General features: G+C 40.8%; 1 protein-coding gene across 2 annotated transcripts in view; it reads right to left on the bottom strand.

Moving 5' to 3' along the window:
• b4galt1 (beta-1,4-galactosyltransferase 1) overlaps window positions 1–12,685 on the bottom strand; it is a 66,331-nt gene that overhangs the window by 12,121 nt on the left and 41,525 nt on the right. For both annotated transcript variants that reach the window (XM_008116626.3, XM_003224648.4), the window contains 2 exons: window positions 2,059–2,246; window positions 396–518 (listed from right to left, as the gene is read on the bottom strand). In XM_008116626.3, the coding sequence (XP_008114833.1) occupies window positions 396–518; window positions 2,059–2,246 (311 nt within the window). The remainder of the gene's footprint in view (window positions 1–395; window positions 519–2,058; window positions 2,247–12,685) is intronic.

Below are 12,685 nucleotides of genomic sequence, written 5' to 3'. Positions count from 1 at the left end.
TACAGCAGCTGAGGATATGATCCATGGTTTCGTCAGCTTCCTTGCACAGTCTGCATTTTGGGTCATCAGCTGATTTTTCGATCTTGGCCTTAATTGCATTTGTTCTGATGGCTTGCTCCTGGGCTGCAAGGATCAGGCCTTCTGTCTTCTTCTTCAGGGTCCCATTCGTGAACCATAGCCAGGTCTTCTCCTTATCAGCTTTTCCATTATTATTATTATTATTATTATTATTATTATTATTATTATTATTATTATTATTATTATTATAACCAGGACTGGCTCTCAAAGGTCTCTCATCATGGAGTTGTTCTTTGTTGAAAGCTGACGTGACAGCAAATAACAGCAACAAATACAGAGAAATCAATCCATATCCAAGAGAAGCAATGAATCCTTACCTGTTATAAATGTCATCATCTTCACCTCCCCAGCCCCAATAGTTATTGGGAAACCCATTGATTTTTTGGAATTGCTCCTTGCTTAAAGCAGATACTCCCCCAAAGTATTGGTTGTAAGGTAAGCTGGAAAACAAAATTGTAAGTCAAAAATAAATATACTTTTGTTATCATAGAGGGAGCCCCCGGTAGCGCAATGGATTAAACCCTTGTGCTGGCAGGACTGCTAACAGAAAGGTTGTGGTTCAAATCCGGGGAGCAGGTTGACCTCTCATCTGTCAGCTCCAGCTTCCCATGCGGGGACATGAGAGAAGACTCCCATCTGGGCGTCCCCTGGACAACGTCCTTGCAGATGGCAAATTCTCTTACACCAGAAGTGACTTGTAGTTTCTCAAGTCGCTCCTGACACACACACACACACATCACAGGGAAACTAAGATTACACGTCTAAACAAAAGGACTGATTGTATCAGAAAGTATGTAAAAGAATCATTAGGAACTGCCACATAAAAAAATCTTTCAATTAAAAATACATAAGACACAGATGTATGACTGAAAATGATAAAACTCTGCACCATCTTAAAATAAGGGATGGATTGAATTCAGAATTAACTGAACCCCTTTTCCAAGGCAATTAGTAATGTAAAATACCACCATTATAGACCAATTAGTCACGTAACCAAAAAGACCTATTGCACAAAACAAAGACTACTAGGTTCTTGTTTTCTCCTACAAAAAACACACAGGAAAAAGTTATTACCTTTCATTTTTCTTTTCTTAGCAATGAATTCATCTTACACTTTTGCTTCAGGTGAGATAATAATCTCAAACTGAGATAGTAACAGCTGATATGGGTCTGAATCTCAATAGTTGGCAGATCAGTTGTTGAATGATGAGTCAACATGTAGATTCAATGGTCACAATGTTCCCTGGGTACGTTGACCCAGAATCTTTTTGCTAAAATGTCCCTGTTTATACATGAGTATATAAAGAATGTGTTTCCAAAGTAACATATTAAAAATGTCACAGTTTAAAGACAAGACTAACAGAACAGATATCCAGACTATTCTGTTGTTGCTCTAACAAAATCTTTTCCAAGCAAACTAATGTCCTAAATCCTGGACTAAAGGATATTTCAGCACTCATATCACTCTAGAAGGGAATTTAACCCTCCTTAGAATACATTAATTAAATACGATGGGTCTTCTGTTCTTGTTAGGCAAGCCCACCAGGTTACATGGTCCTGTCATCAACTGATCCAGGATAACACCAGCCTATGTGATGTTAGTAGGTAAATGTAAAGGTTTTCCCCTGACATTAAGTCCAGTTATGTCTGACTCTGGGGGTTGGTGCTCATCTCCATTTCTAAGCCGAAGAGCCGGCATTTTCTATAGACACCTCCAAGGTCATGTGGCTGGCATGACTGCATGGAGCGCTATTACCTTCCCGCTGGAGTGGTACCTATTGATCTACTCACATTTGCATGTTTTCAAACTGCTAGGTTGATAGAAGCTGGGGTTAACAGCAGGTGCTCACTCCGCTCTCCGGATTCGAACCTGCGACCTTTTGCTCTGCAAGTTCAGCAACTCAGTGCTTTAACATGCTGCACCACCAGGGGCTCCCATGTGATGTTAGTAGCTCCATATAAACTGCAACAACAACTTACCGAAAATTAAATTTATCCATTGAGACTGAGAGATGTCGGGGTTGGCTGTAACACTTGTAGATGTTTCTGTCATCCATTGGGATTAGGTCAACATCACTAAATACAAAGCAGTCGTAGTCATAGTCTTTCAGAGCTTCTTTGAAGCCAACATTTAGAAGCTTTGCACGATTGAATGTCTCCTCTCCACCCTAATATAAGAAAAAAAAAGAGTTGTGAAACATCCTGAATATAGTCTGTTCAACGTATTTTATTTAAAAGTCTTAAGTGGCCAAGGGATGCAAAATCAGCAACAACAAATTCATACATTTCCCCACTTTTTTGTGTTCAGTATTAAGGTCATATGGTCTACACTAGTGATTCTCAACCTGTGAGTCCCCAGATATTTTGGCCTTCAACTCCCAGAAATCCTAACAGCTGGTAAACTGGCTGGGATTTATGGGAGTTGTAGGCCAAAATACCTGGGGACCCACAGGTTGAGAAACTAAGGAAGCACGGGCTTGTGGTCAACACATACCGCCTTGTTCTCTTTCTCAGAAGACATCCCTTGAAATCCAAGAGAAATATTTTGCTTTAAGGAAGCTAGTGTTGCTTAAGGTTAATGGGAATATAATGAACCATGGCAGCTGAAGTGCTGCCAAACTGCATTAATTCTGCAATATAGAAGCACCCTTACACTCCCATTAGCTTTAAGCAAGACTAGATTCCTGAAAGCAAAAGACTCTCAATGTCTATGTTTTCAAGAGTGTCTTTTGAGAAAGAGAACAAGGCAGTATCTGTTAGCCACAACCACACGCTTCCTTAGTTTAAACCAGCTGACCTTCAAGTGGACCATCTTTTTTATACCCAGAAAACATCTTCAGGAATCTCTGGGTCCTCCGATGCAACTCTGTGGGATGTTGACTACAGAATCATACCGGAGGACCTACAAATGCCAACAGAAGAATTTCCCCTAGGTCAGTGGTTCTCAACCTGTGGGTCCCCAAGTGTTTTGGCCTACAACTCCCAGAAATCCCAGCCAATTTACCAGCTATTAGGATTTCTGGGAGTTAAAAAGGCCAAAACATCTGGGGACCTACAGGTTGAGAACCACTGGCCTAGGTCTTCCAGCACAACTCTATGGTGGAAGCTGAACACAGAGGCATGCTGAAGGATCTAGAGATTCCTAAAGACTACATATAGTTAAATTCTAAAAAATGAAAATTTGGAGGGCTGACTATATGCTGTTTTTTGGTCTTAATCCCACAATTCAGATTAGGAAACTACTTTGGAGAACAACTTCTGGAATTTTCCAGCCAGTGTAGGAAGCGGTCATGCTACCAAAGAAGTTATTATTTCCAAAAAGTATACCTCCAAGTCCTATACCAACCACCCTTCAAGGTACGTTAGGCAAAATAGTATGGAATAATCCTTAAAATACCATATAACCCCATGGAATGGATTGTAATGGCCATGTGATTCAACTCCTTTCCATGTAGCAATAGCAGACCATCATTCTATCCATCACAATATACTTGCCGTCACATTTCTCTACCACTGCAATGCTAACTGTATAATCTATATTCTCCATTGTAATTATAAGAACGTGCCTAACCATTATAATGAGGAAAGATCAAAAGGACATTGAGTAATTTATGGTTTTCTCTTCTCAGCAACTTTTGACTCATTTAGTTGAAGTCCTGGGAAAGTAATCAACTGGATTGCCCTGGCATGACTCAGGCTCAGAAAAAATACAAGATATTTTCAGGGCAGTTATCGAAGGTAGTACTGATTATGACAACACTAAACAAAAGTATACCTCCAAGTCCTTATATTATATTATATTTCATTATATCAATGAAACGACAAGCGGAGTCTTAGCTACAGCTTTGAAAAGTTCCTTTTTAAAACAACATCTCCCACAACTTTCTAGCCAATGTACCTCCACACAAGTGGTGCCCTCCAAGTTCCCTTCAACTCCCATTGGTCATGTTGACTGAGGATGATGGACAGTTTAACATTGCCGGAGGGCACAGTTTGGGGAAAGGTGGTCTAGGGCATTTTTACAACTTCAGAAACAACTGTTTCCTTTTCTAAGTATAATTCATGCATGTCTACTACAACAGTACCCAAATAATTATGGCAAAAAACCAATTTGTGTATTTCACATAAAGATAAGTCAATTCTATTACATGAAATAAGGCAGTGATAAAAAGGCAGAGAACCTATAAAAACACAACTTATGTTATTAATCAAGTAGAGAGAACCCATAAAAACACAATTTGTGTTATGACTCAAATACAGTTCCTATCTCTGTTCTAAAAATGCCATGCTGTATCATAAAATTCCTGAAGAGACTACAGCTGCTTCTTTCTCATGTTTGTTAAGCTTGAAAGGCAATTTTAAATGGGGAGAGAAGTGTAATTTCCCTTCTGTGTTGTAGGGAGCTACAACCGAGTCATACTGCTTGATTTCCATCTGGACTTGAAAAAAAACTCAGCTAGATGTGGACTCCAGCCTGGGATCAAAACAATATTGTAATCCATAAGTGACGAGGATAATCTTCTTGTTTAGTACTGTTCAACACAGACACATTAATTTAATTTAATTTCCAAGTACTTTTCCACTGCTTTTTGAGGCAGCGTAAGAAACAATACAATATAAGGCACATGCACACACATAGTTGTAAAGTTGCTTCTGCATTTCAGTAAAAACAGCCAAAAATGCCCAGGTCTTTACTCTAACAAGCAATACCCAAACCTGCATATGAAATGTGTTACAGCCCACCGGTTTCCTCCCAGATGACTAGAATAGGGTGCATCTACACCGGGACTGGACAAACTTTGACCCTTCAGGTGTTTTGGACTTTAACTCCCGCAATTTCTAATAGCCAATAGACTGTTAGGTATTGTGGGAGTTGAAACCCAAAACACCTGGAGGGCTCAAGTTTGCCCATGCATGATCTACACTGTAGAACTAACACAGTTTGATACTTTAACTGTCATGGCTCAATGCTTTGGAAATCCGGGAGTTGTAGTTTTACAAGGCTTTCAGCACTCTCTGCCAGTGTTGATGCCTCATCTCACAACAAATACCAGAATTCCAATACCTTGAACTATGGCAGTTAAAGTGCTATCAAATGCATTAAATCTGCAGTGACAATACTGAATTAGATCACCTGCAAAGCCCACCTCAGCTCAGCTACAAACTCATCACGTACATTTAATTCCGTGGTTCTCAACCTGTGGGTCCCCAGTTGTGTTTTGGCCTACAACTCTCAGAAATCTCAGCCAGTTTACCAGCTGTTAGGATTTTTGGAAGTTGAAGGCCAAAACATCTGGGGACCCACAGGGTGAGAACCACTGAACCCTGTGAGCACCCAAGATGACAATGCACAAATCTATATATATAAAAGAGTGATGGCATCACGGCGATTCACAAAACAACAAAAGTACAGGCCCCCCAACCTCAAAATTTGACAACACAACCCATCATCCACGCCTCAAGGTTGATACAACAAAAAGAAAAGAAAAATAAAGTCCTAATTAGAGGGAGAACAATAATTTTTTTTATCCAATTGCTGCCAGTTTAGAGGGCTAATCTCTGCCCACTTGGTTGCCTAGCAACCAAGGGATAGCCAGGTTTCAGTTAGGGGACAGGCAGATTTAGGCCTCACTTAGAGGTCTTCCACAGATTATCTAATTTGCACTGGATTATATGACAGTGTAGACTCAAGGCCCTTCCACACAGCTATATAACCCATTTATAATCTTATATTATCTGCTTTGCATTGGATTATCTTGACTCCACACTACCATATAATCCACTTCAGTGTGCATTTTATACAGCTGTGAAGAAGGGGCCTCAGATAATCCAGTTCTGAGCAGATAATATAAGATTAGAAATATACAGTAGAGTCTCACTTATCCAACGTAAACAGGCCGGCAGGATGTGAATATGTTGGATAATAAGAAGGGATTCAGGAAAAGCCAATTAAACATCAAATTAGGTAATCGTTATACAAATTAAGCACCAAAACATCATATTATACAACAAATGTGACAGAAAAGGTAGTTCCATGTGCAGTAATGCTATGTAGTATTTACAGTAGAGTCTCACTTATCCAACACTCGCTTATCTAACGTTCTGGATTATCCAACGCATTTTTGTAGTCAATGCTTTCAATATATCGTGATATTTTGGTGCTAAATTCATAAATACAGTAATTACTATATAGCATTACTGTGTACTGAACTACTTTTTCTGACAAATTTGTTGTCTAACATGATGTTTTGGTGCTTAATTTGTAAAATCATAACTTAATTTGATGTTTAATAGGGTTATCCTTAATTCCTCATTATCCAACATATTCGCTTATCCAACGTTCTGCCAGCCCGTTTATGTTGGATAAGTGAGACTCTACTGTACTGTATTTACAAATTTACCACTAAAATATCACAATGAATTTAAAACACTGACTACAAAAGCATTGATTATGAAAAGGCAGACTGCATTGGATAATCCAGAACATTGTATAAGCGAATGTTGGATAAGTGAGATTCTTCTTTAATATGAAATAAATACTGGGATAGAATAATGCAGAACAATATAATCTCTAAAACCAGGACAGTAAATAAACAGGGGAATTCCACACAGGAAACAATCAGGGCCAGCTAACACCTCCCAACAAAGTATTCCCATCATCAAAGTCTGGCAAATCCTGTTTTCTCAGGGCCACAGACAGTAGAAGCACATAAAATATCGCAAACAACATCACTCTGAAAACAAGGGTATTCCAGACAGGAAACAATCAGGGCCAGCTAACACCTCCCAACAAAGTATTCCCATCATCAAAGTCTGGAAAATCCTCTGTTTTCTCAGGGCCACAGACAGTAGAAGCACATAAAATATCACAAACAACGCCACTCTGAAAACAAGGGAATTCCAGACAGGAAACAATCAGGGCCAGCTAACACCTCCCAACAAAAAATTCACTCAGGGAGGAAACAGCCAGGCTTTAAAGCTGCAAGGCCATTACATCCTAATCATTTTTCCTAATTGTAGCATTCATACTTGCCTCCAACAAACAAAAAAAAACCAATCAGAAATATTGTATATTCACAATCTTTAGGAAATAATATCCCCTGATGGCACAGCGTGTTAAAGCGCTGAGCTGCTGAACTTCTGGACTGAAAGGCCACAGGTTTGAATTGGGGGAGTGGAGAGAGCCCCCACTGTTAGCTCCAGCTTCTGCCAACCCAGAAGTTCGAAAACATGCAAATGTGAGTGCATCAATAGGTACTGCTCCGGTGGGAAGGTAACGCCGTTCCATGTAGTCATCCCACATGACCTTGGAGGAGTCTACGGACAACGCCGGCTCTTCGGCTTAGAAATGGAGATGAGCACCAACCTCCAGAGTCAGACATGACTGGACTTAATGTCAGGGGAAAACCTTTACCCTTCACCTTAACTACCACCAATTCCTCAATACTTTATTTCCCATACCACCATACTTTGCCACAGCAAGGCGTGGCCGGGCACAGCTAGTCACTAGTTAGTTATGAAAAATGCCATCATTAAAAATGGTAATTACGTCTAGGTGTAGCTCAGTATGATTACCTTTTAGGAAGGCTTACATGAAGCAGGCAGTTTTAGCTTTGCGACAGTGCAATAATAAATAATCACAGTGGGAAAGGCAGGAAGGAAGTGAGAGCCATGAGGCTTGAGCCAAGCATTAAGATAGCAAAGCTGTCAGATCCACCCTCTTTCTTTTCACAACTATATTTATAAAGAAACTATGCAGCTGCTAGAGACTGTAAATTTCCCCTTTCATCATCATCCCTGCCTTGATGACAAAGTCTTAAAACTCTGTAGCACTTTCATCTATTTAAGCACAACTGAGACTGGCTCTTCACTGTTGAATTAATGAAGTTTGACACCACTTTAACTTCTATGGCTTAATACTAGTGTTAAGGATTTATGTCCGATATTTCATATATTTATTGCAGAAGGTAACAAACTTATTACTGGAAACCATGTCATAAAAGCTTTGATTAAATGTACACACTATCTAGCATGGGAAGGGTCCTTGTTGTTGTTGTTAGTCCCCTTTGCAAATTGGCCAAGATTTAACTCTTATTACATCATTCTGGGCCCCCCAGGGGTGCAGCGTGTTAAGGCGCTGAGCTGCTGAACTTGCAGACCGAAGGGTCGCAGGTTCGAATCAGCGGAGCGGAATGAACACCCACTGTTGGCCCAGCTTCTGCCAACCTAGCAGTTCGAAAACATGCAAATGTGAGTAAATCAATAGGTACTGCTCCAACAGGAAGGTAAGTGTGCTCCATGCAGTCATGCCGGCCACATGACCTTGGAGGTGTCTATCGACAACACCGGCTCTTTGGCTTAGAAATGGAGATGAGCACCAACCCCCAGAGTTGGTCACGACTAGGCTTAATGTCAGAGGAAAACCTGTGCCTTACCTTTACCTATATCATTCTAGCCTGGTGTAATATCACTAGGGAATACTGGGATTTGCAGTTTGGCGAGACATCACCCCTCTTTAGCAGAAAAGGTTAAGTCCTGATACAACTACAACTCTTATGATTCCATAGAATTATGTCACAGGAGTTAAACGTGGTGTCAAATTCATTAACTGTACTGTGTAGCTGCACTCCGACACAAAAACACAGGCCCATATAGTTAAACCAATTCCTCCTAAATCGGTTTCAAGCTGCAATATATTACCAGTGCAGATATGCCCCCAGTGTTACATTTTCCCCTGGAAGCAGCCTTGACAGGTTCAAGGGTCCATAGGCTTTTCGGTTCTATCTCAATACATTGTTATAGTGGTATTATTCTACTTTAGCAGCTTCAGAGTTAACTTTAATGTCAATTGCCAAGAGTATATGGCAGTCAGCTGGTAGAAAGCAATGGCACTGGCAATCCAGCATCAAGATTGTTCAAAAGGATCAGTAGAATGCCTGAGAGTGAACCCTACTGAACTCCATGGGACTTCAATCTGAATAAACATGTATACCAAACTACAAATATAGACATAGTTTGCTGTGTTTTGGAATGTGCATTAAGATCCCCCTTCAATATTTTGTTTTCTATGACACAATTGTCTTATTCAGGCATTATTCCCCACTTTTGTAAGCATGAACTTCCTATTTTTCCTCTACTCCATAAGACAATTCCATTTACAATATGGAAACTGATTAGATTTGTGTTGTCGAAGGCTTTCATGGCTGGGATCACTGGGTTGCTGTGAGTTTTTCGGGCTGTATGGCCATGTTCCAGAAGCATTGTCTCCTGACGTTTTGGCCATTTGCAACATTCACACTTGCCTCAAGCAGACAAGAGTCCTTTCTTTATATATCTGGACATTCTACAGATATATAAACCCCACTTGCCTAGTTTCCAACAGACCTCACAACCTTTGAGGATGCCTGCCATAGATGTGGGTGAAACATCAGGAGAGAATGCTTCTGGAACATGGCCACACAGCCCGGAAAACTCACAGCAACCCTATGATTAGATTAGCATAATTTGTAGTTTGTGGTATTCACAGTACCACGGAATTTTAAGACTGTGAATTCAATGTCCTTTCTGTCTTTTATTATGGAGTACCTATAACCCTAGTTCAAATCCATGCAGCCACAGTACAGCTTCCTCCTTCTCTACTTGTCATTGGTTTATGACTCCAAGGAAGAGCTCCACACCATCCAGTTTCAGGCACAATAAATATGCAAAACAAAATAAGAAAATGGCCTGCTTATTTAAAAGCAATTAGAAACAAAGATGCAGAGATTAATCTGGCATCACAGCCAGAGTGTAAGGAGAAAAGAAATGTATTTTTTTCAAAATAATTTCAAAAAAAAAAACACAACTTTAAGACTTTTGTTTCTGGCACTTAACATAACGCAAATTTTAAGTTTCCTGTAAGATTGTCTGCTTCGTGCAGAGGAAATGGGGTCACTGGCTCTTTGTTCCACACACTTCTGCTTTAAATTCCAAGATCAAATGTATCTGAATCACAAACCAACTGAAGCATGCATATAGTTCTAGGAATAGCTCTGAGATGGGTTTGCACCTGATCCATCTGCCACGTCAACAACACAGACAAACTGAACTCTCGGGGACAGTTCAATGAGGTGGAAATACGTAAAGCAACCAAACTCAAATCATTTGGGCATTTACATATGTAAAGATTTGCCTTTCAGTTTAACTTCTGCTTGTGAAGCATACTATTAATGCTGGCAAGCTGTGCCAATCAATGTTCTAAAGAGGTTTCTACTACTCCATGATCTCTTTCCGTACGAACCCAGAATGCCCCACGTTTCTGCATGGAAACCTAATGCAATGCAGAAAATCCAAGGATGCAGAGATCTTCCAGATAGACCCTATATCCCAAGACATGATCCCAGGTTTTCTGCTTTAAACTGGATTATATGAGTCCGCACTGCCAGATAAGCGGGGATAAACAGAAAACTTGGGATCATGTATAAATATGTGAGGGGAAGTCACAGGGAGGAGGGAGCAAGCTTGTTTTCTAATGCCCTGGAGACTAGGATGCAGAACAATGGCTTCAAACTACAGGAAAGGAGATTCTACCTGAACATCAGGAAGAACTTCTTAACTGTGAGAGCTGTTCAGCAGTGGAACTCTCTGCCCCGGAGTGTGATGGAAGCTCCTTCTTTGGAAACTTTTAAAAAGAGGCTGGATGGCCATCTGTCGAGGGTGCTTTGAATGTGATTTTCCTGCTTCTTGGCCGGGGGTTGGACTGGATGGCCCACAAGGTCTCTTCCAACTTTATAATTCTGTGGGTCTATATCCTGGAATATAGGGCCTGTTTGGATGGGCACTCAGTGTCAGTCCACAGAGATTTCTGCTTAGGTGTGGTGGGGTACTACTTCTGTCTTATGGGTATCTCAGGACCTACTCAACACTCTCCTGGAGCAGAGTGGGTTTTTGGACATCAGCTCCTAGAACTTCACAGCAATTTTAAAATAGTTCATGCTGTTTTCAATTTATTGTTTTAATGGGATATTTTAATGTCTCTGTGGGCTGACACTAAGGGCCTTTCCAGACAGGCCCTATATACCAGGATATAGAGTCATAGAGTTTTAAAATTGTATTGTTTTAGTTCATACTTTTGGTGAGCTGCTCTGGGAGAAAGACAGCATATTAAATAAATAAGCTAGTTTCCATTTGGATTTATGACTCAGCCATGATATGAAAAATGTTTAGTGTCTTCATCATCCTCAGATGGATCTAACAAGTTATCAGATGGATCTAACAAGTTTCACGCATTTGCCCACAAAAAAGTGGGAGAGGTGATGAATGACTGCAGGTGATGGTGCTATTTGTTGTTCTTTTGTGGTTCCAGACCTGTTACACTGGTAAAAGGTAAAGGTAAAGGTTTCCCCTGACGTTAAGTCCAGTCATATCTGACTCTGGGGGTTGGTGCTCATCTCCAATGCCGAAGAGCCGGCATTGTCCGTAAACACCTTCAAGGTCATGTGGCCAGCATGACTGCATGGAGCGCCGTTACCTTCCCACCGGAGCGGTACCTATTTATCTACTCACATTGGCATGTTTTTGAACTGCTAGGTTGGCAGGAGCTGTAGCTAACAGCGGGTGCTCACTCCACTCCCAGGATTTGAACCTGGGACCCTTTGGTCTGCAAGTTCAACAGCTCAGTGCTTTAACACACTTCGCCACTGGGGCTCCTTGGATTTTTGAATATCAGCTCCAAAACTTCACAGAGTGTTACACTGGAGGTGGGCCTAATTTGAGCAAGATGTGGGAGCATTCCTCTTAGAGCCTCAAATATCAATCATAAAAATAAAATGAACTATCAAAAGTACAGTGCAATCCCTGTTTGAGCAAGATGCACTCTCAGACTTCATATAGATCCATGAAACAGCAGATAATAATTATTTGCTTACTAACCGGAGCAACTTACAGGGAGCGGTCAGCCCCCCCCCCCCCCCCACCTCCCGTTTAAGCAGCTCCACTGGCTGCCGATAACATTCCCGTCCCAATTCGAGGTGCAGGTTATCTATATATATAAAAGAGTGATGGCATCACGGCAATCCACAAAACAACAAAGGTACAGGCCCCCCAACCTCGAAATTTGACAACACAACCCATCAGCCACGCCTCAGGGTTGATACAACAAAAAGAAAAGAAAAATAAAGTCCTAATTAGAGGGAGAGCAATAATTGTTTTTATCCAATTGCTGCCAGTTTAGAGGGCTAATCTCTGCCCACTTCGTTGCCTAGCAACCAAGGGACAGCCAGGGTTCAGTTAGGGGACAGGCAAATTTAGGCCTCACTTAGGCTTCTTCCACAGATTATCTAATTTGCACTGGATTACATGGCAGTGTAGACTCAAGGCCCTTCCACACAGCTATATAACCCATTTTTAATCTTATATTATCTGCTTTGCACTGGATTATCTTGACTCCACACTACCATATAATCCACTTCAGTGTGCATTTTATACAGCTGTGAAGAAGAGGCCTCATATAATCCAGTTCTAAGCAGATAATATAAGATTATCAATATACAGTAGACTCTCACTTATCCAACATAAACAGGCCGGCAGGATAAGTAAATATATTGGATAATAAGAAGGGATTCAGGAA

Source organism: Anolis carolinensis, chromosome 2 (assembly GCF_035594765.1).
Source record: "Anolis carolinensis isolate JA03-04 chromosome 2, rAnoCar3.1.pri, whole genome shotgun sequence".
Lineage (NCBI taxonomy): Eukaryota > Metazoa > Chordata > Lepidosauria > Squamata > Dactyloidae > Anolis > Anolis carolinensis.
This window is presented reverse-complemented; position numbering and strand designations above follow the sequence as displayed.